Genomic DNA, 27,932 nt, shown 5'->3' on the forward strand with positions numbered 1-27,932 from the left:
GGATATCGGATCTGAGGATCTTTAATATTGACTTCAGAAGATGTGAATCATGACTTCCTCCTACAAACAATCCCAGAGGAAGAGACCACAGAGTGGATAGCTTGTCTTTAATAAGACTTTAGATACTCCCACTCATCTTGGAACACACATTAAAATAATTATAGCATATACACCAGCAGTTCAAATACAGATGAGTCCATGGCATTTAAAAAAAAACCCAAACAGCTGTAACGCTTGCACGTGTGAATTAAAACATTAAATAGCTGAGTGAATCCCTTCAGGGATCGATGACTTATTTCATAATCAATGTTGGACACCGAAGCTGAGACACAGTATGTTTGCACACATTAAGAAGCCATTGCATGAAAACATACTCTTCACATGTCTTTCCAGATTTCTGTTACCTTTACAAAAAACTGTTATGTTTCTTTTTACAGACAGGATGTTAAATACCTGTGTTTCACGTAAAAGCTTTGCTTAGCATAAAGTAGCATAAAAGTCCCTTTCATAACAACTTGAATTCACAAACCCTTCCCTCCTTTATTTATCACAGACATAATTTACATTATTCACAAAAATGTACCCAGTCTTCTTTATTTCTCTTCCAGTTAAATAACTAAATAACAAAATATCAGTTCATCTTCCCGTAATAATTGCTCAGCTGTAGTGCAATGTCCCAAAAGATGACTGGTGAGTATTAAGGTGCATCTAAATCTGTGCTACAAACATCTTTACAAATGTTAACACTGATGCACCTGTGTTGCATGCAGAAACACTTCTTTTGTCTTTTTTGCTTGTGTCCAGAAGTTGTCATCTTCTTTGGCCCATGTTGTCTTCAGAGAGAAGCATGTTTGCTTTTAGGGGCTCTGGAAACGGTAGCCGGTTGGCACAGGGTCACAGGGTTCCCCGTTCAAGTGTTGGCCAGGGTGGGAAAGGTCAGTGGCCTAATTTGATGAGCACTTCAACAGTGGGCTATGTCACAGGACCTCTGTGAGGGAGAGCAGAATGGTCAAGGGTCAGCAGCCAGCGAGGATTAATCAAGTAGTGCTAACAGGTGAAATTGAGTCCGGTTCGCAGCCATGGGGGGTTGCTGTATTTAATCAGTTGTGACATCGTCTGTAAACCTTTAACCTGGTAAAACAACTAATTGCAAAAGAAGCTTACAGAAGCACAAACCTATAAACTTTTACTGTCCAGTGTGCATGTAAGTAATGCAATGGCGTTTTTATAGTCCGATTCAGAATACAAATCAGGTTAATTGATGAAAATCTGTGATTGACAAGGCCACATGTGAGACGGAGACGGGACAGTTTTGACGTGCGATCGTTCAAATAAACGCTGGAAGTGCGCCTCAAAATAAATCCTATGAAATTACATTGTAACATTCAATCAGTCTCGCATATCAATATTCCCCAATCATAGCCCCTCACGGCAAAAGCTCTGCCAAGTCAAAGGCGTCTCGGGTGTCCGGATTCGCAAGAGTGAATATAAGGCGAGAGAATGTTCACTGTGCACAAGTGGGGGGGTGGAGTGGGGGTGTTGGATGACGTAAACAATTCATTAAAATGTGATTTCAAAATGGATAATAGATATATTGGACTTCTGTTTGTTTTGGATGGTATTTCTGACCACTGACTTGCCTTCAGGCTATCTGGTGATGTTTAAAAACTAGCAGGAAGGAGAGAGTAGGTGTTGCTGACGTTGCCTTTGGAGGGGGGTTAAATGAGGGGTAACATGGTGCTTTATTGCTTTTGGAGTCCTGTTTCTAACTCCTGGCAGTGTCGCACTTGTGGATAGGGTCTCCTCATTGCCTCAGACATTCTAGGAATTCCTCGCTGGGAGCAGGCCCAAATCAGTGAGGCTGCTGAATAAAAGCTGTCATCAGGATGAAGATACCCGGCTTCTTTTCATCCTTCCATACACTGTTTCTCCCACATCCCATCTCCACCCCCTCTGTGAGTGTAAGTGCGGCGTCCATGCTACGCTACTCTGTCTACACTGGGGTGAAGTTACGTGAACTTCAGGTTCACGGTCTCTTGATGCCAAAGATGAAAGCACAAACTATGGTAACTTGTGCTGCAGGTTTTGTCAGGTCATGTGGAAGTGACTCAGTTCACACAAATAAATTGTTCTTGGTTATTAATAGGATATTTTGCCAATTAGCATAACGTATGAGGCTATGACGTCATTTGTACAGAGGCCTGTTTTATAGGCTGTTAACCATACCTGCAACATGCTGAGGCTTCATGGATCCCGTCTTCTTCATAAAGGAATCCTCATTTTCAAACGTCAGAATGGGCTCGCTGGCCATTTCGGTCTCAGACTTTTCACGCGCTCCGTTACTGGTGTTGTTGTGATTGGCAAGATGGATGATGTCTCCAAAGTGGGTAGCGTCTCCTTTGGTGGACAGTCCATTTTCGTTCCTCGCAGGTTGCACACCATTGACTGCTTGAAATGAAGGGCTACTGGACAGGATAAACAGAGAAGAATGTGGTTGTAGTTATGATTGGTCAGAGTGACTCACACTATGAGTCATCCTAACAACATCCAAGTTACAGAAATCTTAAAAAAACATGTCCAAATACAAAGAGTAAACATTTCAAGAAACCAAATCATTCCCCCAGTGTCATGGATGTTTACTGGGCCCAAATCCTGTAGCTGCTTGTGTTTTCCACTGAGGTTTACATTAGCAACACATAAATTCCCAGATTATGTTTCTGGCACACAACCTTTATACAGTTCCTGGTGGTACTGCATCAATAAAAGAAATGGTCTAATGGATTTAATAAAAGGATGCGTCATTTTACCTCTCTTTGTCATTGGTTGGTCCATTTCCTCTGTTATTCGGTGGGTCAAACTCTGACTTTGGCTTATCGTCAGCAGATGCTAGAGGCAGCAAAGTAAAACATCACATTTATCCTTTGTGAATTATCCACCCACATCAACATCTGAACTCACTGTATACCATTGATCTCAGTGTCTAAAATACTGTTAGTGTCTTTATGCAGGTAAAAGTTCAAATAAAATAATAAGTGGGAACGTGATGCCAGATTTCCTCGGGCATTTTTAACTTGTCCGGATCCAAGGATCCTGGATTGGCTCTGCTGAGAAGATGCTGAAGACTAATCTTCACTTTTGCCAGGCCTCGAACCACATCAGTGGCATGCTAATGTCTTCCTGCATTGGAGGGAAATTTGACATCAACAGCATGTGTTCCAAACCACATTGATCCCATTTATCTCACAACTGGATAACAGAACCAAACATACAGTTTGCTTAATAAAGTTCTGATACGAAGGATTCAACACAAGTGAAGGTTTTTTGAAGAATGTATGTAATCATGATATAATATTCCTTGCATCAAAGGTCAATGTCTGACTCTTCCTCCCACGGCTCTGCTAACAAACAGATGCGTCTTATTATACAAAAAGGAAGAACTCTGTTTAAGGGATATGAGACGGAAATGTTACCATTACAAAAAATGCTCATGAATGGGTGAATGTGCAGAAGATTCACAAGGGAAATAAGAACAAAAGTAAATCAGATGACTGGGATTTGTTTTTTCTAACATATGGAAACAGTATAGGATCAAAGGAGAGGCGTTGGAGTGTGTCAACAAATGTCACCCTAAAGATGGGTTTGAAAGAGTTCGTCTCCAGAGACATGAGCACCAAAGCTGGATTTTATCTGGCATTGCAATTTGAAGCATTAAGGAAGTGGAAATGCTCTCCTCAGTGGATGCCTGGAACCAGCTGGTCACAAGGCATCCACTGTGTGGTGAATCCCTCCACAGATAACACATCAATAGGAGTTCAATTTAGATGATTACCCCAAATGATTCTTTCACATTAAAGGCTTGGCAAAGATTTCCCTCAGTCACTTAAGTAGCCTGTGAAAAACCAGTTCAGGCTTTTTATTCCAGCTTACCTTCACTGCTCTCTGTCTTTTTGTCGTCGAGTCCAAGAGGAAATGACTTTGTCTCTTTCTGTGAAGATAGAAGGATTTTTCACTCTTTTTTTTTTAAATTACAACATTCAAATTTGGCTCATTTCAGTCAAAACTGAGCAGTTTTCAAACCTTTTCGCCTCCATCTGTCTTGCGTGTCCTCTTCATGATTTCCTCCAGACGCTGATGGAAGACAGACATGAGTAAGACTGGGGAAAATGCTATGTCTTAGATTTCTATGACACAGCAGTGAGGGATCAAGGCAGATGTGCTAATGCACAAATAATAGGCCATCTGACTGTCTCTAGAAAGCAGAGTTTGACATATTACTCTTAGGTGCTTCTCCATAAAGACAAAATAGATGTTGCATCAAAGGCTTTTTTGCGCAAACAGTATGAACCCAGTGAAAATGGAGCAGTTCTGTCTCTGAGTGTAGAGCTGAGCCAATAATGAAGCAGCCGTTGTATACTCAGCTGGAACACCAAATGTTTGAACAATGAACAGTAGATACAGCTGAGATGCTAAAGCTCTGCTAAAATACAAACCTGTTCTGTGTGCTTGTAGAAGTAGAAGGTTGATACAAAACATGACCTTCGTGCGAGGACATGACTAGCCCGCAATAGTGACACGATGACTGCAGCTGCCACTCATAAAAGTGAAACATTTTTAAATACAAGATTATTTGGGGACGGCTCACACACTCATGGCTTTGGCATTTAGTTTGGCTGCAAAACTCAGGCCTACAGATTTTTAGTCATCTAATAATAATTTACGGTGCCACTCCTGAGGATACTTTTAAACCACTTGTGCCCACTAACCACAAAAATCCCTTTTGTTTAGGTATTACTGTTATAGTGTGACTAAAGGCAAGTCTTTAGGGTGGAGAATATGCTGTTTTTGTGGGGCTGGTTACAGGGAAGAACCAGACTTGGGCTTTGCCAGGCCTGGCATATCCAAATAAAAATCAGTCCAACATGGAAAAAACGAAGAGGGGGAAAGAAAGGCTTAGCTAGCATATAGAGGCGTGAGTTTGTGGGATGCATACTTGGATAGATGGCCATGGTCACAGAACACACACATGCAAGGCTCTGAGTCTGCATGAATCCTCACGCAGCGAGGGCATCATTATTTTTCTTTATATATCTTCATGCTCACATACGGTCTAAGCCCTGATAAACCATGGCATGCAGACAGCCGATCCAGGATAAGCCAAAAACATCATTCATCATGGTTTCAGAGACTCTAATTTCAAGCCTGCTTAATGTCAAAAGGCAGACCACAGAATGTACAGACCCCATAATATGCTACCTCCAGCGAGGCAAGAGTTCATTATAAATGCACTATACTGTTAGAGCTGGCTTTTACTGATTTCTTTCAATGTTACTCAGAACTGTCCCAAACAGGACTGAGAAAATTTTTTCCAAATATGTTATTTAGAAAAAAATAATAGTAATTTCAGCTTTCAAATATGTCTGAAGGGACAATGCTGCCAGGCTTAGACTCATTGCCCTACCTTTTTCCTCTCCAATCTCTCCTGCTCCTCCTTCTGGAAGTGTTTCTCCCTTTCCAGACGCTGCCTCTCCGCCTCCTCCCGGGCTTTAGCCTCGGCCTCTTCTTTCTGAAACACGCACAGGCATGAATCCAAACACAACTTTAATGCTGGCAGAATGTGAAATAAAAGTCAGCCAAAATAGCATACTTTTTACATAACAGGGGTGTGGCTGCTGACTTTGAGTATTGTTTAGAGCCAAAAAAGGAATACTTCCCTGTGCCTTTAAGACACAAAGGTCTATTTTTAACATTCGCACCCACGTGAGATCCATTAAAAGTGAAATACAATACTTAAGATTTGAATTACTGTAGGATAATGTTTCCAAGCGCCACTTCTATGAATGACCACAAGGAGGTGCTCAATATCAAGTCAGTCAGATAGACTGCCAATTGTCATCATGCTCCTGATCACAAGTTAAATGAATATTCTTACGACTAGCTAAAGTCCTGTTTCACTTAGCTGCTTCTAATTAGTCTCATCTTCTTGTTGCCAAGCATATCCAGTATTTTATGTCCATGTTGGTGACTGATCTTCACCATACCTGTTTTTGCAAGCGAAGATTCTCCTCCTGCTCAGCTTTGGCTCTTTCCTGAGCCTCCTTCTCCTCCCTCAGGCGCTCTGCTTCGTCCCTCCTTCGCTGCTCCTCTGCCATGGCACGGGCTTCCTCCTCCCTGAGTCGCCTCTCTTCTGCCTCCCTTGCTATTCTCTCCTCCCTCAGGATCCTGCAGAATTTAGAAGTAAGACTGGGGATGAATAATTTCCACAAAATTGTGAGCCAAAAACCTCTGAGTGAGGAAAGGATATTTCCTCTTTATTAAAACCATATTCGCTGAGCTAAGTTTGAAGCGACAACAAAAAGAAACCAGATTAAATAAGTAAATGTAAGTATAAGTAAGTAAAACTAAATGTAAGTATGAGTGTCAACATAAGGTCACAAGGGACCTATGGTGGTGAAAAAATCAGTCTGCCACCTATCAAAACCTGAATGGTTCCAGACATCCGGTGTAGAGAGGTCTCAGACGTACATAAGCTGTGATGAAGTATGGAGTGTTCCTGTTTTTAACTAACTGAGTTGACTGGTTAGGATTAGGGTGGAATTCCTCTGACCTCTCCTTCTCCTCCTGTTCTCGACGCTCCTGCTCATCCCTCTCCCTCTGCTCTCGGGCCTGTCTGCGTTTCTCTGCCAAGATCCGAGCCGCCTCCTCTGGATCATTGGTTCCGGCCATGGGCTTGGTCGATGGAGAGGTTGCAGATGATGCTGCAGGGACCGAAGGAGCTGAATGCACCGGCTCAGGTGCAGGAGCAGCTGCAGTCATATTGGGTGGGGTGGATGATGCATGGGGTGAGGCAGCAGCTGAAGTTAGAGGAACAGAACATAAAGCAGAGGACTATTAGTGATATACAAATCATATGATAAACAAAACTTTTGCTGACGTTATTTGTAGCTTCTTTTTACAGTCAGTATTGACACAGAACAGCATTTCCTCTTGTTAACTGTGATACATCTGTCTGCAGCAACTGGAGATTGGAAACAGCCGCAGTTTCAGCCTGACAAGTGGGTGATTATAGAATTAAGGCTGATTAACGCAGCCCTTTAGCGATGTGTGTGGCTCATGAAATGACTAAATAAGCCTGATGGTATTTCTGCCAGGCACTCTGGCACTGTTAAACCCACTTCTTATGTCCACATACAGACCAACCCAGAACAAGAACAACTTTGTGAGAATTTTATATATGTATATTTATATACATATATATTAAATACATTTTTAAAAAAATTCAATATGACTTTTGGAGGGATATTACCCAAACTCAAAATGTGTTGTTTCATAAGATTGTACAAATATTTAATAAAATATTAAACTGAATATCTTAAAATGGTATCAAAATACAGATTAATGTCCATTATACTTCACACTCACTAGGACAAGAATAAACACATCTTAAATGAGAATGCTGGGGTTGGCAGTTGGTGGTTGATACGGAAATATCACTAATGGTGAGAATTGCAATCACTCTTGGTTCAATATAACACTCTTGGTTCTTGAATATAAGGGAGGGGAGTGTAGAATGAAGTTCTTGAAATGAATATGCTGATGACGAAGTGGGTGAAAAATCCTATGAACAGCAGACAGACACTGACCACAGTACTCACCCTTTCTCTCCTCTGGTGTGGCCGGCCTTCGAGGCTCCCTCACTCTTTCCAGTGGAGCAGGGGAAGAAGTGCGGTGGTCTAACCTAGCAGGGGTCCTCGCCCTCTTGGGCCGACCTTTAGGGGTTGATGGGCTTCCACTTTTGGACAGAGGTTTGGGGGATGCAGCAGGGCTAGGTGATGCAGTTCTGCCTTTAGGCTTGGCTGGTGATGATGTCCGTGGTTTGGATAGAGGACTGGGACTGGACAGAAGGAAATGGAAAACAAAGTTATGAGAGATGGAAATGCATTCACACCAAGCTGGAGACATTGTTCTTTCGGACATGGACACATGCACCAGAGACACCTGACGGCCACTAGAAAACTTCAAGGAGAAACATCCATTACACTCAAGAAAACTATTTTCTGTCCTCAGGCACTGTCAGCTAACAGCAGAGCTCTTTGTTGACTTTTGATGTCCCTTCTCCCACAGATGTCATTTATTGCAGTGCCCCGTTGAAAAAAAGAGGAAGCGGCTGCACGACCCGGAATCTTTGACTCACTGCCTTGACTCCAACAGAGCGAGAAATACGTAGTTATTATGTTGCAGACGTAAACATGGTCGCTCTGGCTAACCCAGCCAGTGACCAGAAACAAGCTGGGTCAAAGGTAGGTAAGGTAAACCTTAAGCCAGGTCATACTATCATGCCAGCAGCTGCCACAATGTGCAGTCTAAGTAGGAAATATATGATCAGCCATATTAAAGGCTCTTTGTTAAATGTGTCAGCAGGGAATTTATCATCATAAACAGGAGTCTGCTATAAAAAGATTGGCAGTTAGCATAAAACACACACATACCATTTTTATAGTGAAAATTTAGTAAGTTAGAATGAGTTGAAAGGAAATACTCACCCTGGATCAGCTCTGTGTCTAATGCTGGGGAGAGACTGTCTTTTCTTCAGCACCATCTCATTACTGAGGGCACTTTTCTCCTTCTCATTCTCTCGCTCCTTGTCTTTCTTTTCCTTCTTATTTTTACCAATCTGTGTAACAAAAAGTACGACAAATCTCAGAACTTTTCTGTGCATTTCAACTAACAGTAGGACACCAAGCATTGGGGTGGACGTAGCTCAGTACACCAGGTCTTGGGCTGTGGACTGGAGGGTATCCAGTTCAAGACCCATGTGGACACAAAATTGGCTGTGGGAGGTGACAGTTCACCTCCTGAGGACTGCTGAGGTGTCCTTGAGCAAGTCACCGTCTCCATACTAGTTGATCATTTAGTGTCTCACATGAGAGCTGCCCCATATCTTTCTCACTGGACAAACTGTGATCAGGCAGACTTACGGGTGTGGAGCTCCGCCTGTGTTGCCGCTGGGTGATGTCTGGTGTGCTGGAGGTCACTCTCCAGCGGTCGGAGCAGCGGTGATGAGGCTGGTGTATGCACAGGGTGAGGGGATTGGCCGAAGCTGAGCGGGGGCAGAGGGGAGAGTCTGGGGAGAGAAATTGACCATTAAAAGTTTGCCAACATCCATACATTCTTCTTTAATGTGTTCAGTGTACGACAAAGGTGACTATCAATCGTTTTCAACTTACGACCATCTTTCCCACTGGTGAGGACGCTGGCAGCACTGCGGCTCCGAGCAAGGAAAGATACCGTTGGCGTCATCAGCCTGTCGACTATACTGCTTTCCCACGGGCTCAGTGCGAGGCTGCGGGCTGTAATTGGAGAAACAATTAGATAGATGTTAGATAAAAGTTTCTCTATCGAGTTTAAAGATTACCCATGAATTGACCACAGTTGAACCAGAACTTGAGTGTTAGAATATAAAAACCCAAATCGAGGTCGGACCCGAAATATTAAAGCCCATTTGAAATCAATCTATGCAGAATTGCCCTTCAACATTGAAACACCATACTAAAAAGTCATTGCCTGGATAAAATATAGAATAAAGACCCAATCAAAGACACCAAAACCCTGATAACAAATCTCATTACCATGAAAAGAGACCCAAAAAAAAGAGCCCAGCAGCCTGTACTTATACCAGATATTTGATCTGCTTATCTAAAAATCCAGTTTTATTTATAGCCAAAGCCTGAAGCCCACGATTAGAGGAAATATTGGAGAAGCATCACCATTTTTTTGTGGGACACACCTTTTGCTTTGTCTTCAAGGAGGAGGAAGATGCAACAGTGAATGTTCACGGGCAGAATGCATAGTTGTGTTGGGGTAGAGGAGAACAAGAGACACAGTTACCTATCTATTTTCTGCAACAGTCTCTGCTCCAGATAAATTTTCAGAATGTCATCTCCTGAAAAATCCTGACTCTACAACTGATTCCACTTTTTTTAAACTCAGATGTTTGTCCTCTAAGGTACACTTTAACCTGGTTAATTGTCTATCTGCATTCATCTAAAGCCTGAGGAAGGTTTATTCAAATACATGTTTGTCATTTAAGATCCACACCCGCCTCAACATAATGAAATGCTAGAACATTCGAGACAACAATCGTATGTACACGATGAAAATGACCACAAAGCAATTCATTGATGGAGAAACAGATGAAATGACCACTGTACAATCAACCAATAAAATTATTGTAAAATGAATACAAAAACAAAATACACTGAATACAAAATACATAAAAATACAAGCATGTCGGAAGCACTGCAACAATATAGATAAAAATAAAAACTGTTTTTTGGAAAACGGAAATGAATCAGCTTTCAGCCATCAAGCACAAGAGTGGACATGTAATTGAAGGGGAAAGAACTGAATAAATGGGGAACAAGAATGGGGCAGGTTCTGAGGTGCTGGCGGTGGTAGAATGATGTCGGAGGGGGGAGAGGGTCATTCCAGATGTTGCCTTACTTCTGCTGGGGGAGTTCCAGAGCGTGGCAGAGGACTTGGACAGTCGCTTGTTTATAACAGAGTCCACATGTTTAGGCAGGTTGACCGTTGACACAGAGCATCTGCCTAGGAAGCCAAGAGAGCGCCACACAGATGTTCACACAAGCCACATGGTAGAAATGAAGAAAGGGATCTTTTGAAGAACTCTTACGCTTGAATGCTGCTTCTACAAATAATGCTGTTAAGTAATGGATTGGCACCGTGTGCAGTTCCCATTAAGGCAAATCCCCGTGTGTTGAACATATATATAAACCAATGTCCAGCGTTTTATGGTGTGTGCACACACACAGCGTGCCATATGTCCACTCCAACCGACCTTGAGGAGTGTTGGCAGACATCCACTGGAGAGAAAGTGAAATTAAATATCTCTGAATGACTCAAGGCTGCTGTATTTAAAGGGGTCACCGCTTGTGCCCTGCAGATTGGTTGTATTTGTTGAGGTTTTCAGACAGGGAATTATAGATTTGCAAAAGCACTTCTAACATTAATAAACACAAAACCCCACTGCGACAACAAGGTCCGGTGAAAACACTGGCCATCACACAACACCAGGTCATTTTTAGTTTATTTTTTCATATCTTACATGATTTTAATCCTCTGATCAAACCAAATAAAACTACAATTGGAAAGTGGAAAGAAATTAGCTGTTTTGAGTGATTTTAGTGAAATGATCCTTCAATGTTAAAGGTTTATACCTACTTCACAACTATATCAACTCAAAAATTAATGTCAACCACGCTCACACCGAACTATTACAGGAAGCCTTTTTAAAGTTTAAAGTTCTCCGCAAGAACATTATGTTAATGGAGTTAAAGCTGGCTTTAGAGGGGGCCTTGTTTATTTAAGCAGTGGATGAGGTGGCATCCAAGATGGATGCACTTGAGCATTTCCTAAATAACATCCTGAGCTCTCAGACGTGTCACTGCAGCCTGTTTACGCATTTTCACTTCCGTCGTTTGCCAGATGGATAGGCTGGTAAAGGAGGAAGGAAGGGTGAGATTGATTGGAGAGTCAATAATTCTCCAGGCTAGAGGTGATTCAATTGTACTGAGATAGAACTCTGTGCGTTTTAGTTTCAGAGCTAGAAGAAGGAATGATGACACAAAGTGACTGAAGATGCACTGTTGTATTGTTCCATGCCATCACATGGCCTCTGCAATCATATGTCCTCAGATCCCATTGCCTAATGGAATGTCAGGACCTTTGATCAATTCAGATTAAGGATTATTCAGTTTTCCACTGGTCGATAGAATCCTTTTTACAGCACCTGTTGAAATAAGTAGCTGAATGCATTTTCACTTTAGGCGATCAATACAGCCGGGTCATGATTAGAAGTTAATGACCATGAAGAAATCAATAAAAGGAAAACACCCTGTTAGGACAGTGCTGGTGTGTTTAAGACTAAGGCAGAAAAGTTAATCTGAATAAATATGATGTCAACAATCTTTGGTGCTGTCCAAATAAAACAGTACCATCACTGATTAATGGATAAATCATTTTTCAGTGATTATAAGCCTTGGACTTTTGTTTAGGATCACTGTACATACTTTCTTTCTGGCTGGAGTTCTGGTTTACGGCACCAGCCCAGGACCATCTTTGCTGGCGGATTTCTGCCCATGTCTTCTTGGTGGACTTTTGAATGGCTGCTTCATAGCGTTCCTGGAAAGGATAAGAGGATAGGAGAGATATATTATTTAAACGCTCAATGAATCAAAAGCTATATGCAGAACAGGATCCATGCATAAGTACTGCAGCATCAGACACAGCATGAATTTTTAATACAGTCAGTGTCGTCAAGCAAACTTACTTTATTCTTCTCCAGCTTCTGTTTCTGTCGTTCCTCCAAGGCAGCTCGTCGTTTTTCTGCCTTGATCCGCTGTTCTTCCAGTTTCCTGCGGCGCTCTTCCAGCTGTTGTTCCCTAAGCTGCCGTGCCTTCTCCTCTTTCTCCAACCACTGGGTCTTTTTGGCAGCTAGGATGGGACAGAAAACAAAGCCAAGACAGCGAGATTACTGAAAGATAGAGGGACAAAGAAGGTCCCTTTTTATTCCTTCTTTGTTCTTTGTAAGCCAAGTAAGGTTTGCACCAATGATTAGTTTAAAGGGTAGGGTGATGCATGTTGTGAGTCATTTCACACAGTTTCTTAGGTTTGGTGATTTTCAGTAAAATTACTTACAGTAAAAAGGTCTACCACTGCATCACAACTAGATTTTCCAATTCAATTTTTCCAATTGTGCTATGTACTCTGAAAAATATTAATGTAATTACTTGACATTTCTAGTTAGACAGACACTGTGCTTCTTTTATACCACACTAATTGCATCAAGTCTCCATGTCAGCATCAATAAAACTGCTACCTTTGATATGGAAAGTCCCCCTTTTGCCTGTGCTATTCAGAGAGGTGTAAAAACCCTCTTTGCAGCTGCCTCTATATACAGATCTCACCATTTTTCTTTAAACTGCACAGTAAACCACCATGAAGAATTTGGTCTTTGCGAAGGAGGCAAGGCTTAGTTCTCTGAACACTTGATGCAACAAGCAATCTGTGGATTTCAGATTGCACTGACAGGTATTTGCTAAAAAGCTGGAGGGGTCAAAGCATATTGCAAAGTGCACTGTTTAGATTTTTTCTGAGAAAAAGAACCAAAAGTGTAATCATTTTTAAAACAACACTTTGCTAAAACTATTAGTGGCTGCAGTGCGTCCCACTGTCTGATATGCAAAAAGTCTCTCCTTCACCTTTAGAATACTGAATATTTGTAGTACAGTGTAAAGTGATTCATACTCTAAGAATACATACTAATTTCCCTGCGGGGATTAAAATCAGTATATAAATTTTTTTTTAAAATACTCCACGTCCACGCTGTGCAGTAAAAGATGTAAAGAAATCTTGAGAACTGGTTAAAGGTTTCTCTGATAGTGCTCTGTATATGGAAAAGTTATCTTCTTCCTTCCTCACATTGGGAACATTGGGACATGTACATAATGTATAAAGACTAAAACAGCTGTTTCTAAGCAAACCAGGTCTCTGACAGTTTGTGGTGCTCTTCTAATTTGAATATTTGAAGACGGTGAACCAGAAACTGTCTGTGAGCTCAGTGATGACATCAAACTATGTAAAGGTTAGCACATTATTTTCTCTATCATTCATCCAATCATTCATGCACCAGCTTTCAACATGATGAACAGATGTCCATTTCAGAACATCTGAAGCTGACATTGCTTTAAAATGCATTCATCAGTTCAACTCCTAACACTGATTGGTTCTGACAACTAACACTGGGACATACTATAGTAAGACATTAAATATTTATAAACAGAGACCTGCTCTATCTTTGGTAGATGAAGTATTCATGTCATCTTACCAAAGAGAGACAAGTCAGTTGAGTAACCAATTCAGATGAGGACAATTTTTTTATTTCAAAATGTACAAGTACAATTCCAGATTTTCTGAAATAGCTGGTGATGGCTGACAAGATCTCTTTTTAAGCTGGTATTGTACAGATGAACATTTCATCAAGGTCTGACAGATAACTAAATCAGACCATACCATCGGGTTGTCCCCAGTGATTGCCCAAGTAGACTGACCCTTGCTATGAAGTGTGATCATCTTAGCAAACACTGCTGGATTGGACAACACAGTGTCACAAAAAAGGAGTGTGATAGTCCAAAGAAATCAAGTGTTGAACGACTGATTATATGATCAGACTGTTCCTATATGAACACAAACACAAATGATGTTCAGAGAGAGAAGATGTTACAGCGATGGAACCTTCTAAGAAAAATATGAATGTGACTGATTTTAAATTAGGGAACAAGTTAAAGACTAAATGAAACAGACGGCTCTAGGGCTGAGCAATATGACCAGAAATCCATGTTGTAATTTTATTTAATTTGTTTTTTATTATTAATAAAACATGGCTTTCAGTAATCTCCCATCAAGGACCCTGACAATAACAATTCCACAACACTGCGTCTGAAACCAGATTTTAAATACTACATTCTCAAATAAGAAGTTGAAAGAACAAAATTGGGATGACGTACTGCATATGTAAAGTTTTATTGTTCACAGATTCCCAGTGTCTGTATGTCATTTGGTTTCTTGTCCAACTCCAGCTCAAACTACTATATCTCATTTATCAGATACATCCAAATGTAACAGAATGATCAAAAGAGGTCATGCCCACCACCACCACATACATATAGGTGAGTGGCTTACCTTGCAACATGCTGAGCTCTTCTGCAGGGGGTAGGGGGGGTGAGAAAGAAGACAGAGGCAACTGTCAAACATGCAAAGCAGTGTACAGCCAGCTGAATGCAGCCAAGTGACAACGTGACATCCATTTGTTAAAAAAAAAACAAGGACATGGGCAGACAGATGCAATATCAGCTGACACAGAAAGTACAGCCCTCAGTCGTGATGACTTCAGAGCAAGGCACAAACCTTGCAGGAATTGATCAAATATATCAATTCAACATTCGTAAAATTAGTAATTGCGATAAAGTTAGTAGAGATGTTAAGCATACTGTATCAAAAAAAAGCTGGAAATGTATTAACTTGTGAATAGGTTTATTAAAATATATTTTAGTGTGTAGTTGAGGTAAGGAATTAATAACTCAGACAAACAATAGGATCAAAAAATAAGATAAGCCAATGTATTCATGCTGCTGTCTTTCGGCATGCATATTGGAGATTAAATCTTTGCTGATCTCAGTCATTCTCAAACATCCCAGTAGCACCATGTACTGTATGACTTCAGTGTAAAGCAACAACCTTCTTTCACCCCAACACTAGGGGGAGCACTCTTCCTACATTACCGGCTCATCCTTCCACCCCTAGTTTCTACTTACCAAGATATTTGGCCTTCTCTTCTCTCCTCTCCTTAGCAAGCTTCTGCCTTTCGTCTGACCTTAGGGTGTCTGAGATGAGAAAAAGAGAAATCATAATTAGAATCCTTGAGGGTTATTTGGATGATGAAAAGAGTAGAAATATGATTTTGGGATGATGAGACATTAACATAAGTTGTGTTATTATTAATTAATAAATGTAACAGCATTTTGATTAGCATTATTTATATCTAAAAAAAAACCCTGTAAACATATTAAAGAATGTCTGACCTCCATGAAACCAAAACTAACCTGAAGCAACATTAATCCACATTTGTGGAAATGTTTTATTCATTATTGCAAAATGAGCACACCAGAGACTTCTAACTTGATAATGTCACCACATGAAAACACAAGCCAAAAAACAATGACAGGAAATTGATGACATAAACATTTCAGCACTAATGGAAACAAAAGAAATGAAAAGATGATTTGTAGGTTAGTTTATGGATTTAGAAAAAAAATAAAACATTAAAAATGTGGCAGGCTAAACATACCTGTTTGTCATCTAGACATGCGCATTTAACTATAATCACTTTTTAAAATATTATATCCAATACAACACAGGCAAAAACTTTTATTGCATGCATAGCTTCACTGGAACCAGTTCGTGGAAAAAAAACGCAGAGACAAACAGCTGTCCAAGAAAACACAGAGCTAAGATATTTCATGAATCCAGACCTTGTTCTTTCATTTCAGCTTGGGTCTACTTCCTGGGTGAATGGAATGAATGCAAAACTCCCGGTTACATCTTTCGAATTTAGACTGCTGGTTACACTAAAGGGATGTTTCCTTGCACACATAAACTGGCTCTGAATGTGCATTAATCAAAGCAGCTGCAATGTGATATGCATTTGTGTCTTCAGCTGGTAAAATTACCTAATGTGAAACATTGGGCCAGTCCTGGTCCATTTTGAATATCCATACCATGTTAACTCTTCACAGACCTTATGTTCAACATGGAATATGAAATAACTCATCCGTCACTAACGTCTAATATGCAGAAACGTGAATCATATATACACCGCCGTGCAGACTCTCCTTGAAGAACTTGTGACCCACTTTGATAATTATAGGACCATGAAAGCCGTGTGATATGCTGCCGTTTGCAGCTCACCACCATGTTAATCACAATGTCACATGCACAAAGCTTGCAAAACTAAAATGGCCAAATAAATACACACTGTCGTCTTCTCAGCTCTGTGCTCATGTCTCCTTTAAATTGAAGAACAAAGGCAAAAATGTACAATATACTGCACTGTTTAGTTTGCACCATTCACTGTGCAAATGTGCAATTAAACCATAAGGTAGGAAGTGAACACTTCTTTGATACCAGAGTGGACAGCTCAAAGTTTATTTACATGAACAGAGGGCTTTTAGTATTCACTTAAGTCACTTAAGGTTGATGCAAAGCCTCAGAATAGAGCTTTAAAATCAGGAAAAAAGAGAATTGTGCATAATTTTTGGCTTTAGATGAAACTACATATTTCTCTAAAAATTTGGCACATAAACACAGAACACCACAAAAGTATCTATTGAACTGACTGATGTGATAAAAGGTGCTCCAACTGGAAGCATTGTTAAATTTGAGGGAGAAGTGTGGGACTCGGAGGGGGGTTTATCCTCCCCGCATGCTAAGGGAATAAAGACCATGACCAAAGTGAATGGATTAAGAATAAAGAATGAAGGGGAGAGAGGAAAGAAGCTTAAACTCCAAAAACCTTCAAACATATACTTGACGGTTTGATTGCACTGTTATATGCACTGTAGAAAAGGCTATGGTGCCAGGAGGTCAATATAATAATTTTCTTGGCATGGCTCACTGAAATGGAATTGCTGTGGACATTCCCTTTGCCCACCTTTTATTAAGGACCAGTACAGAGTTATTCATGCAGCATTAGCCATCCACTTACCAGGAAAGTTTATTACTCCATTTTGCACCAGGATATTTTCTTTACTAATTCAATAATGCCTAAAACATTCAAGGCCAAAGCAGACACCCTACTTGATTCTTCCAACACTTAGGGATAATCTGCGGAAGCGCTATTGGATTCTGTTTCACATCCGAAAGCATGCGGTCATTATTACTCACACACTGAAGTATTACCTAACCTCCAGAGAACTGACCAAACTCAGGACATTATAGATGTGCAGTTGTGCATGACATGTGCTGTCTCACATCAGGCAAAAAAAATTCTATTCGAGTTATCGTCAAATAGGATTTTGTTTACCTTTATTTTCCTTCCGTTTCGCTCTTGGAGCAGGTGATGCAGGTGACCCAGGTGACTGGTCGATGGACTGAGATTTTGTGGATGTAGTTAGTCTCCGGTCCAAATCTTTCTTAATCGGAGACTCCATTCTTAGGTTATTCTCAGTATCTGGGGGACTGCTTTCCCCCTCCGGATCAGGCCTTACAGGATTCAGGTCCAGATCTGTGTGTGTAGCTGAGCAGAAGAGAGAGACATAGAATATAAACAAGTAAATGACAAGGTAAAAGGTAAAACAAGCAAAGAAATGGAACTCAACAAGTCCATCTTCATTCCTTTCATTGCTGAGGTGATGAAGTAATTCACTGAGGGTGACGTAAATCTCCCCACAGCTACAAGTGTGAGGTGGAGTTCATGGTGCTAGGAACTAGAGGTAAGATGGGGCCTAAAAAATCCAGCCCGACCCTACCCGAGCCCGAGGGTATTAAAGCCTGACCTGACCCGAATGTAATTATTGACATTTCGGCCCGAATCCAAGGATTCGGGCTTAAGATCTTGCCTCTACTTTCAGTGCGTACGATCGGAAAGGTAAAGTGACGGGAGATGTAGCTTACGCATGGAGGGAACTGAGCAGGCATTAGATGGATGTTTCTCATACAGCAGCTTCTGTTTTACCTAAATTATTAATTTTATAAGGGAATTCGTTAGTTTGAGATACATAATATATAAATATATATTAATTTAAGAAGTTCGGGCCGGGCTTGGATCATAAGATCTTAAGCCCGAGCCCAAAAAAACCTAGCCCGACCTAAAGCCCGACCTGAACGTAATTACTGACTTTTTGAGCCCGACCTGGCCCAAATTTCAGGTCGGGTCGGGGTTGGACTTGGGCTTAAGATCTTACCTCTACTAGGAACACAGCTCCAATATGAGCTGTTCTGTTACCATACGTTGCTTCGTTCAGTTGTTGAGTAGCCTAATTGCTGCAGAGATTACACTATGCTTAGAAGTATAACATAATAGATCATGAGCTTGCCCCTAACTCTGCCTCTAATACCATTTCTGCGCTAATAATTTATTGACAGACTAGCTTGAGCGAATGGGCCTACTGCCTGGCAGAACAAGATGCAGTAATTACTTTTTTGGCATCCTGATGATTCCATCAGGAGAAATTAATTGTATAGGAAACCAGAATGACAGTCATCTTTCCAGTAGTCAAAATTTTTTTGAGAAGAGCCAGCTTTGACTGTCTACTGATTAAACAGTTGCTGGGCTGCTGTGTCGGGACAGTAACATGACTCACGTTTGGCAGGCTTCTGCTTGAATCTCCTACTCAAGCATTAGTCTGCCTAAGCAGTGATGGTCGAACAAAGACCCTCATGGGAGGGACACTTGGCTTTGTCCACTCAGCATTGTACCCCTGCCCTTCCTGTGGAACCTTTTTGGAGCACAGTTTCTTCTGCATAGTCTCTAAAGGTAAACACTGGGGCAACATGCTGTAAATTGAGCTGCGGCTTAACACCACTCAGTCAGGAGGGGGCTGTCACGCTGATGGTGAATACATGAAAGATTTTCTCATAAAATTGCTCATCAGTCTTGGACCTTGAGATTGCTGATGACCCCAAGCTGGATGAGCTGGTCTATTAAAGAGTTCAGCTGGGAGATACAACAGTGTGTTTACCCCCTGTCAATGAATGCCACAAACAAATAAGAATTCTTTTGGCAGCAATGTGCCCCAACAGTGAGGGGTGCCATTGTTGATGTCTCTTCATGGCGATGAAACAGCAGCCATACCACTGCAATGACAGTGGTGCGGGATGCCGGTAAGATGAAGTGAGTAGAAAATGGACACTGGAATGGGTTCAACATCATGACAACAAAAAGACACTGAGTAAAAATTACACAAAGGCGCAGCGATTTGAAGAAATTTTAAAATTTATATTATTTGCAATTAAAAAGAGTGCAACACGGCATCCAGGACCTTATAATAAATCGTAACTTACTGGAATCCATTAAGAAATACCACCTGTTTATTTTTATTTCATTCTGCTAATAATGTATTGAGAGCATATCCTTGCTATTATCTGTGGCTTCTGCAAGCAAATGATGCTATGTGCAAAGCTGAAGGGGCTGCTTAATTTATATGAGTTCTTTCTTTAGACCCCTGAAGTCAAATATGACTTTAGGAATCAGAGGTCAGAGGTGCTAAGTTCATCTTTGTCTCTTACAAATAAGTATTGTATTACTTCATATCCAGTGAAAGTAAAAAGAGCACTGGTTGACTGATAGAACTATGGACGACTGGTCAGACAATCAGTCTTATGATGGAGACCATGAAAGTGTGGCATGCTATTGTATGTTGGTGGCACTGACAATGAATACCAATGAAACCTGAGGCTCTCCGGAGGCAGACGAGATGTGAGCTGTGGGAGAGCAACAAGAGCTGATTGATGCTGTACTCCAACTGTCTGGGCTACCAGACGACCAGGAGAACAGAATGTACGATAGATGGATGAAATGAAAGGGGCTGAAAGGAAGAATGAAGGAATAAAACTATGATTTCAATTCATCAATAGTTTCACAAAAAGACTTTGAATACATTTTTAAACTATAAATTGTACTTCAATTTATTTCCTATTCTGTCACTTCTGCAAATTCTGAGCTGACATAGAGATAGATATTTTTGGAAAACTGTTCCACAATGACCCTTCACAGCAGCGGTCCCCAACCTTTTTTGCGCCATGGACCGGTTTCATCTAAGACAATATTTTCACGGACCGGTCTTCATTTGCTCGATAATCGTTAATGATGCCAGGACAGCTGTAGTCTAATAATAAATCGTCCGCAGTGGTTTTATGCAAAATGTAGACATCAACAGACAATAAACAAACTTTTTTTCATAAATTGATAATCAACATCTCTATTTCGTCTCTGTAAACGAAATAATTATAAGAAATAATTACATTAAAAACTGGATTCAAGTGACTGCACTGATGAGGTCTATTTTGAAATTTCGCGACTTACAATCAGTTCATTCAACGCAGGAGAAATATTGATCATTTCCAATAGAAAGGTGAACAAGTTAATCAAATAATAGTAATTACAATAATGAGAATTAGTGGATGAAGACCACTGATCTAAGGCTAACGGGAGACAATGAAACCTGAAGTGTGTACCATATGTCTGGTCTACTCTGCAGTTTGGTTTGGTTTTCGGTCACAGCAGAAAATCGCTTCACAAAGACAGGAGGTTGGAAATGGAAACAGGGTTTTCGATACTTTTTGGGCGATCTCAGGATAATCTGCCTTGACTTTATTCCAGAACACTGGTGCGTTTATGGGCGCTTCATTGTGTGTGTGTTGATAACCTGTCACGTGACCGAGACATGAATTTGTCAGTGCGTCATTTCACACAGACGTCACTTTTCAAATTTAACGTCTTTCAGACTCTGAAATGAATAAAACGGAAGTAATGTAAATAAGTTCTTCTTTCTGAGCGGCCCGGTACCAAATGACCCACGGACCGGTACCAGTCCGCGACCCGGGGGTTGGGGACCACTGCTTTACAGCAAACAAGATATGACATAATCATGTGGCGTACTCAGTGAACACTGAAGAAATATTTGTACAAATATACTCAATGTAATTACAACATGTTTTCAACACTCCATGAACTCTGTATTCTGGCTGCTTTATCAAACAGAAAATATCAATATGACCTGAACAAAACTAATCAAATTATTTTGATTTCATTCAGTATTTATTTGCCACTGTCCTACAGAAGCAGCCTATTGTTGTATTTATAAAACCCGTACATCAGGAGATTTATCCATCTGTCCTTTAACGTTAAACTTTGTCCTTACGTACTGACTGTTCCCCAGAAGTCAGCTCTAGCCAAAAGCCATTAGAATTCCGTCTGTCATTTCCATTATTTATATTCATGACTATATGCACTCCAAAGTCTCTGCAATGCTCAAATCTCCACCAAGCCTGAACACAGAAAAACACTTTGGAGGATTTTATTATCCAATGCCAACATCTAAGATATTTTAATGCCTTCAGTGTCCTCCATCAGTTCGTCTTCAGGGGTCTTGGTAAAGAAATGTGCTGTGTTTCTTTCACATGCAAGACTCATGGTGGAGGACTGCATCAGGGATCAGCTCTGAGCCCCTTCTTGTTCGCAATGGTGATGGACAGGCTGACAGACGAGGTTAGACAGGAATCTCCATGGACTATGGTGTATGCATTTGTTCTATTTATGATCTTCATATATATATCTGCAATTGATGGGCATCAATGCTCCAATTAAAATCAGAGTTGAAATAAAACTGTCCTCTGAATCCCCAACCCTAATAACGCAAAATAAAATGTTTGAATTCAAATATTGGTTGGGAAAATGTAGCACAGAATGTGTGCAGCTCATTCTCTCCCAATGTGTAAGCACGAAGGAATTCAGTGCTTTACAGTTTGGCCAATGAAATTCTGAGGGAAGAACCTAGTCAGAACTGGAAATACGGCCACAAAAAATGTGATTTCAAAGCTCATTATTTTCTCCAAGGAGAAACAGGCTCCAAAAACTGCATGAGTGCTTCCATTTTCATTATTTTAATAACTGTATAATTATTAAGTTGCAGCAGCCGATGAGTCGTTTCAACATTTTTTTTCATTCACATGGATTGGGCCTAAGGGCTTTAGGGTTTGACAGCTGCTAAGCATAGGATTCAGACAATATACATGTACAACGTTGCTATTTTTCTACTTGTTACTCACTGTCACAGGGACATGAATCAAGGTAAGAAAAGAGTGTGTCTTCCGTGGCACAGAAAAACAAGTGACTCACTTTATGACAGAAGCAGTAAACTATGACAGCACATTCTTAAGGCAGTACTGCTTATTAACCACCCAGGGAAGGATACCTTCAGTGTAAATAGTTGTAAAATGCAACGTTCATGTGAAACTGCCCCATAGAAAACCATTACGGGTATGGAACAAACAATAAGGATTAAGGCAAAGACTTAAAATGATCTTGCTTACAGGATAGTGACCAGTCCTAAATAACAGAACCTTCAGCTGCTGCTGATTCCCAGTGCAACATTCCAAGCATCGCTAATGTTCTGCCAGAACACTATAAGTGGAAATACACAGAAGGTCTTCAATATTTATGAATCCAAGTGCTAAGCATAAGAAGAATAGTAAGCACACAGTCAGATAGGCCATACGAATAACACAAAGTTTGAAATACAACAGCTCTTAGTAATGCCTAATCTTTTAGAAACTACTTGGGGAAACTGGTTTGAAAGGCAGCCTGTTCTCGGAATAGTGGAAATAAGGCAAGCAGGAGATATGGAAATGGTTCTGAGACCCTGAGTGTGAAATGCAGGGACTGGAAAGGGAAAAGGGTGGCTCTGCATCTCATTTGGAATGGACCAGAGGAATAATCAGCTACCTCATCACTTACCCCCACCTAACCCATTGCCCCTTCACGCTGTTGTTGTGTCCTTCCTGTGCCGAATAGGGTGATGTAAGAGGGCAAGGGGGCCCAGACACACAGGAAGAGCAGTGTAAACAACAAGCACTGACTGGGGGTGTTGGTGGGCCTGTTTGGAGACCAAGGTTTTCAATAGATCTGCCAATAACGGAGGAGAAAACTGCACTTGAACACTACCAAAAATACTTTTAAAACTTTATCTTAAAAAAAAAAAAAAAAAGCTCTTCATAATATCACATAAACCATTTAAGATCGTGGATTCACAACCTAAAAATATTGATAAATGGATCAATTCTCAGCTGATCTTTATCCAACAAATTAAGATCAGCTGAGGCTGTTCTTTGGAATCAGTGTAGTGCATACCAACGAACACTCAAGATAAGACAGCTTTTCCCCATGACATGTCAATCAGCTGGATAATACTGATGCTATGATCAGTGACTGCAACAGTTTTCTTTCTATCACCTGGCCCAGCCTGAGGACAATGACTGGTATTTAGCTGCTTCTGCTCTCTCCTGCATAGAGTATGCGCTGAAGTCACTGCACTAATGAAAGGCTCTGTTTATCTGAAATAGCAGCAGCACCCTGGAGGATCATGCATCTCCTGCTGCAGCAAAATGCTATCACGTAACGCGTAAGTAACCTAAAGAATCTGACCAAGTCGTAGGGGAGAGCGTCAACAACCAACATCAACACCAACAACCATGACATCAGAGGACGCATAATCTACGAGTGGGAGCGGTATATCGGCATGCCAGCCGGTTGTTCCTGGCAACCTGCTCCACATCCATTTTAGGGGGATGGGATGTGACATTGTGATCTAATTCCCAATGGACTCAATGACACGGTTTACTTGTCCGCTGTCACGTTTTAGTGACAGAACAGTTTTAAGCAGAATAGGAATTAAACTATTTGTAGTTTTGTCTTCCACATTTTATTTGGGTCTATTGAAAAGAAAGGTAAAATAGACTTGAGAGGAAACTGAAGTCATGACAGATCGGAGGCTTACACTGAAAATTTATATTACTACTTTATTTATATCTAATACAATGTTATATGCTATTATATTTTCATTAGAAATCCATTCAGTTGGCTTCAACAGTATATGTTCAGCTAATTAGGGACGAACAAAGCTTTATCTACCTGGCATTAAACTGATATTACCGAAGCCAATGACGCATCTCATATCACCTCCATAAATTTTTATATCGTCTTTTCGTAGGAAAATACTATAAGTAACATGTGGCAGATACAACTAGATAAAAACAAGTTTGTATTGCTAATGTTGACATCACAAGTACTGTATGGTCTGAGGTAGCTAAGACATGCCATTTCCTCAGAATGGTTATTTTTGTAAACATTACCTAATGCAACAAGCCTCAATGGTAATTTTGCGTCTCTTCGACATACAATTATAACCAGCACTATCATTAACTGGATTTGGTCTCCCTAGACAAAAACACAGGACTTCCCAGCTAGAAAGAGGCTCTGATGATGGGTTTCATGTTCGATCCCACCACCTCACTTCAGATTTGAATGATCCAGAGAAGCCAAAGCTGCAATGATCTTATCGTTCCCCAAAAAGCTAACATAAACTGAATTTTTCAACATATACACCTAGTTATCTTTTGATAATTTACAGTGGGAGTCCCTCACATTTTATCTATGAGGTCATCTCTGACATTCAATAGCAAACACTGCTCGCTCACTTGCCTGCACGTATCGACCTCTTTCAGTGGCTGTTTCCTGGAAGAGTATTGCAAGGTCTACGGGCTGACACACTTTGGCTGCTGGTTGATCTGAAGGCTTTCTACGTTATTTGCCTTTTCGGAGTGGCGAGTTAAAGATCTACCTTTTTTCACCCTATTCTACTCGTCCTCACAACAGATTGGTGTTTGGACAGTGATTTACATGACCTGGGTACTACGGAGTGGACCAGAAATGATGTCATGCCTCCTCAATTGTAGGGGAGTTGACATCAGGAGAAAGCAATTTAGTCCATTTTTCTTCTTCACCTATTCTCACATTACTCTGGGCCTCATTTTCTTTTTGTCTCCATCCTCACTGTCCTTTAGTCCACTCTCTTATTTAGTAGACCTGCACTATCTGCCGCTAAAAGGAGATCTCCTCGGGGCAGTACTGAAGCACACTAAAATGTACATAAAAAATAAAGTAAAAAAAAAAAAAGCATTAACAATTCAGGAATAGGACTGTAGCACTGTCCATTAAGCTAGACGTCTGCTCTTGAATCTCAGTCAGTGTTTTATTTCAAATCCAACACGCTCAAGTACCATCTAAAAACTACACTGCGGGTTCAAAAGCAGATCTCACTGCCAGAGTACTGGCATGACTTCAGTCACTTCTTTTGGGTCCCAGGTGTTCCTTTCAACTCTTTCTCCTAACTACACAGGGGCAGGGGCTGAATTCCTTCAACAAAAGTGATGAATATGGGCTTTCAACATATCCTGACATGCTGGGACCAAGAAGCTTCCAGTCTCCTATACCTTCAACACTATCCAAAGTTGCCTTACATGAATTATTAATCAATCTAAACATCAAATGAAAGGTTGCAGCTCATGAAACAGCATCGAACAGTTTAGTTATTCTGTATTTGCTGCTTTAATTCTTTAACTATGGCTTTTGGAGGTATGATTTACAAAGTAATCTGTAATTGCAACCTAGTAATTAAATGGATCATGCAGCATGGAGCCCACACATATTGGCTGACTCATTCTACAGTGACTGATAGGAGATTAAAAACAGGAAGAATGGTGGTATTTTCTTCCTCTGATACAAATCTATTAATATATTTATTCTAACTGCATACATAAAATGAGGCATTTGCTTTTCCAAATGTTAAGTGACTGTTCGTGCTGTTAGTTATTTTTAAAAAAAACCTATATTTGTATACCATATCTGACATGAATGATTTCTTTTATGAATGGATTCACATTCAGAGAAACTTTCTGGAAAATCTCATTATAGTCAATTCACCACAATCTTACTCGCAATTAATCCTGCCCGCAAAACCCAAGTCACCTACTATTATTATCTCTCTCCATTATTAGGTGAATACAGGAACATCCTCAGGATCCTGCCCACTGCAGCACCAATCTGTTTTTAAAAATGGAACACTAACTTTAGGGATTCCGCTTTGAACCATAACACAAATGCTGAGAGCCCCTCCCAGCTGTACAGTTGTACACTTCATGGCAATTTCAAGAAACTTTAAATTCACTATTCAGAATTCCCACGACCCGGGTGGAGCACATCCCTCCTGCTTAATCCTGCGCCAAAATAAACTGCCTCTATGAAGTCCACTGTCAGCAGGAAGGAAGTTTTCTTTTGTCAAATGTAGGAGGTCACATTGTTTGCTCCCATTTATCTGCAGAAAAGGGCGACATATCAGCTCACAAAGGTTTAGCATGAATCAGTTAGGAGACACGTCTAGTTAGCTTGATCAGCCTTAATTTGGAGGGATTCCGACGTGGGCGTATGGTCTCGTCTGTGTAAAATGTTCATTTTTAAGTGTGCAGACATGACATTGGCCTTGAACTGCATGATCACGGGTTAACAGTTTGAAATTGCACATATAAAGCAATAAGTAAGCTGGATCCAGAAGGAGTGCTATAGTTGGACTCACTTGTTCTTCTACAATTGGGAAGGGGTTGAGCTGAGCCTCTAGTCAACATTGGCTTGATGTCAAGAGTTTGTTGAGTCTCTGCATCATTAGAAAAATGAGAATGATGCACCCAAGCATGGCATGGACACCCCACCCCCCACCCCCAACAAAGAGTGAAAAGGAAGGGATGTCACACCGTCTGTGTTACGTTAGCAGTAAGCTAAACATAACATAGTAAGGGGGATGGGATGGCACAAGTGAGATTACCTCATCTAGCGCAAATTGTGTTATTATGCGCCTGTCAGCTGCGCTCTGGGAAAGAACAGCCAACAACATCGACTGAATGTCTTCTTGTTATTATGAATATGACTTAAATCTGTCTAGAGGTTTGGGTGTCCAACTTGTGGACAACAGCCAGAGGGCGTAAGCTTTATGATTTTGTGATCTGGCTTCATCCGCACCTCCCAATGGATTATTCTTAATTCATTAGGCAAATTGATTCCGGATCAAGCTCTCTTTTTCTGGAGTGTCTACTTCAGTTATGACAGCGTTCACCAACACCTTCAAAAAACGAGCCACGCAGCTGTAAAGTTGCGTGACAGCGACTTTAAATACAGTGTTATAAACGTGACAGCGACTTTAAATACAGTGTTATAAACGCGACAGCGACTTTAAATACAGTGTTATAAACGTGACAGCGAATCACATCGCGCTCGTGCCTGTTTATAGGAACGAAGCGGATGAAGGTGTAAGCTAGGTTTCACCGAAACACCGTCAATTAAGACTTACATGCTGCTTCTGGAAGAGTCTGTTGCTCCATTAAGACAATAGTATCCTCGGTTTTTGTTCTTTTGTTCCTTCAAACGAGCAAGTTCGGGCTCTTCCTCTCCGTCAGTCTCATTCCTCAGGCAGAATGGGGGGGGAGGGAGGGGGGAGTTCGCCGAGTCACTCCAGTTGTTCCCGATGTCCTGAAAAAACCGGGCAGGAAAACCACCCTGAGGTAGTCCAGACAGACAAAAAAAAAACAAAAAAAACAACAGACAGTAGCAGCTGGGTGCCGGTGACTCTAGCAGCCGCCGAGGGGGACTCAGATAAATCGGTGTCTGAAGGAATTTGGAGAAACGAAGCGCTGAGAGGAGAGGTGAAGAGGAGAGGTGAAGTTTCTCACTCTGCGACACAACACAGCTGATG

The 27,932-nt window shown here is 40.9% G+C and overlaps 1 protein-coding gene across 6 annotated transcripts; it reads right to left on the reverse strand.

The window, feature by feature from the left end:
• map7d1a (MAP7 domain containing 1a) lies at window positions 1-27,932 on the reverse strand. 6 transcript variants are annotated; one of them, XM_068323905.1, is made up of 19 exons: window positions 27,531-27,931; window positions 17,657-17,869; window positions 15,390-15,458; window positions 14,758-14,778; window positions 12,347-12,510; window positions 12,087-12,198; window positions 10,501-10,605; window positions 9,225-9,347; window positions 8,976-9,121; window positions 8,541-8,671; window positions 7,653-7,891; window positions 6,605-6,851; window positions 6,039-6,219; window positions 5,459-5,563; window positions 4,078-4,128; window positions 3,928-3,985; window positions 2,808-2,886; window positions 2,227-2,462; window positions 1-988 (listed from the first exon to the last, which is right to left on the reverse strand). In XM_068323905.1, exons 1-19 carry the CDS (start codon window positions 27,559-27,561, stop codon window positions 978-980), a joined length of 2,322 nt encoding a protein of 773 aa, XP_068180006.1. In that variant the 5' UTR covers window positions 27,562-27,931; the 3' UTR covers window positions 1-977. The 6 variants fall into 6 exon arrangements, with proteins under 6 accessions (XP_068180006.1, XP_068180005.1, XP_068180007.1 ...); XM_068323904.1 differs by having other exon boundaries at window positions 2,227-2,465; window positions 27,531-27,930; XM_068323906.1 differs by lacking the exon at window positions 14,758-14,778 and having other exon boundaries at window positions 2,227-2,465; window positions 27,531-27,930.

This window comes from Antennarius striatus, chromosome 9 (genome assembly GCF_040054535.1).
Source record: "Antennarius striatus isolate MH-2024 chromosome 9, ASM4005453v1, whole genome shotgun sequence".
Classification (NCBI taxonomy): Eukaryota; Metazoa; Chordata; class Actinopteri; order Lophiiformes; family Antennariidae; genus Antennarius; species Antennarius striatus.

Bases quoted from the DNA above. Each gene is read 5' to 3' on its own strand.
- map7d1a (XM_068323904.1), bottom strand. From the start codon at position 27,561: ATGGAGCAACAGACTCTTCCAGAAGCAGCAT. The intron at 12,199-12,346 runs GTAAGTTTGCTT...TATCCTTTCCAG, and splicing joins AGAAGCTGGAGAAGAATAAA to GAACGCTATGAAGCAGCCAT. The intron at 4,129-5,458 runs GTAGGGCAATGA...GTCTTCCATCAG, and splicing joins AGAGATTGGAGAGGAAAAAG to CGTCTGGAGGAAATCATGAA.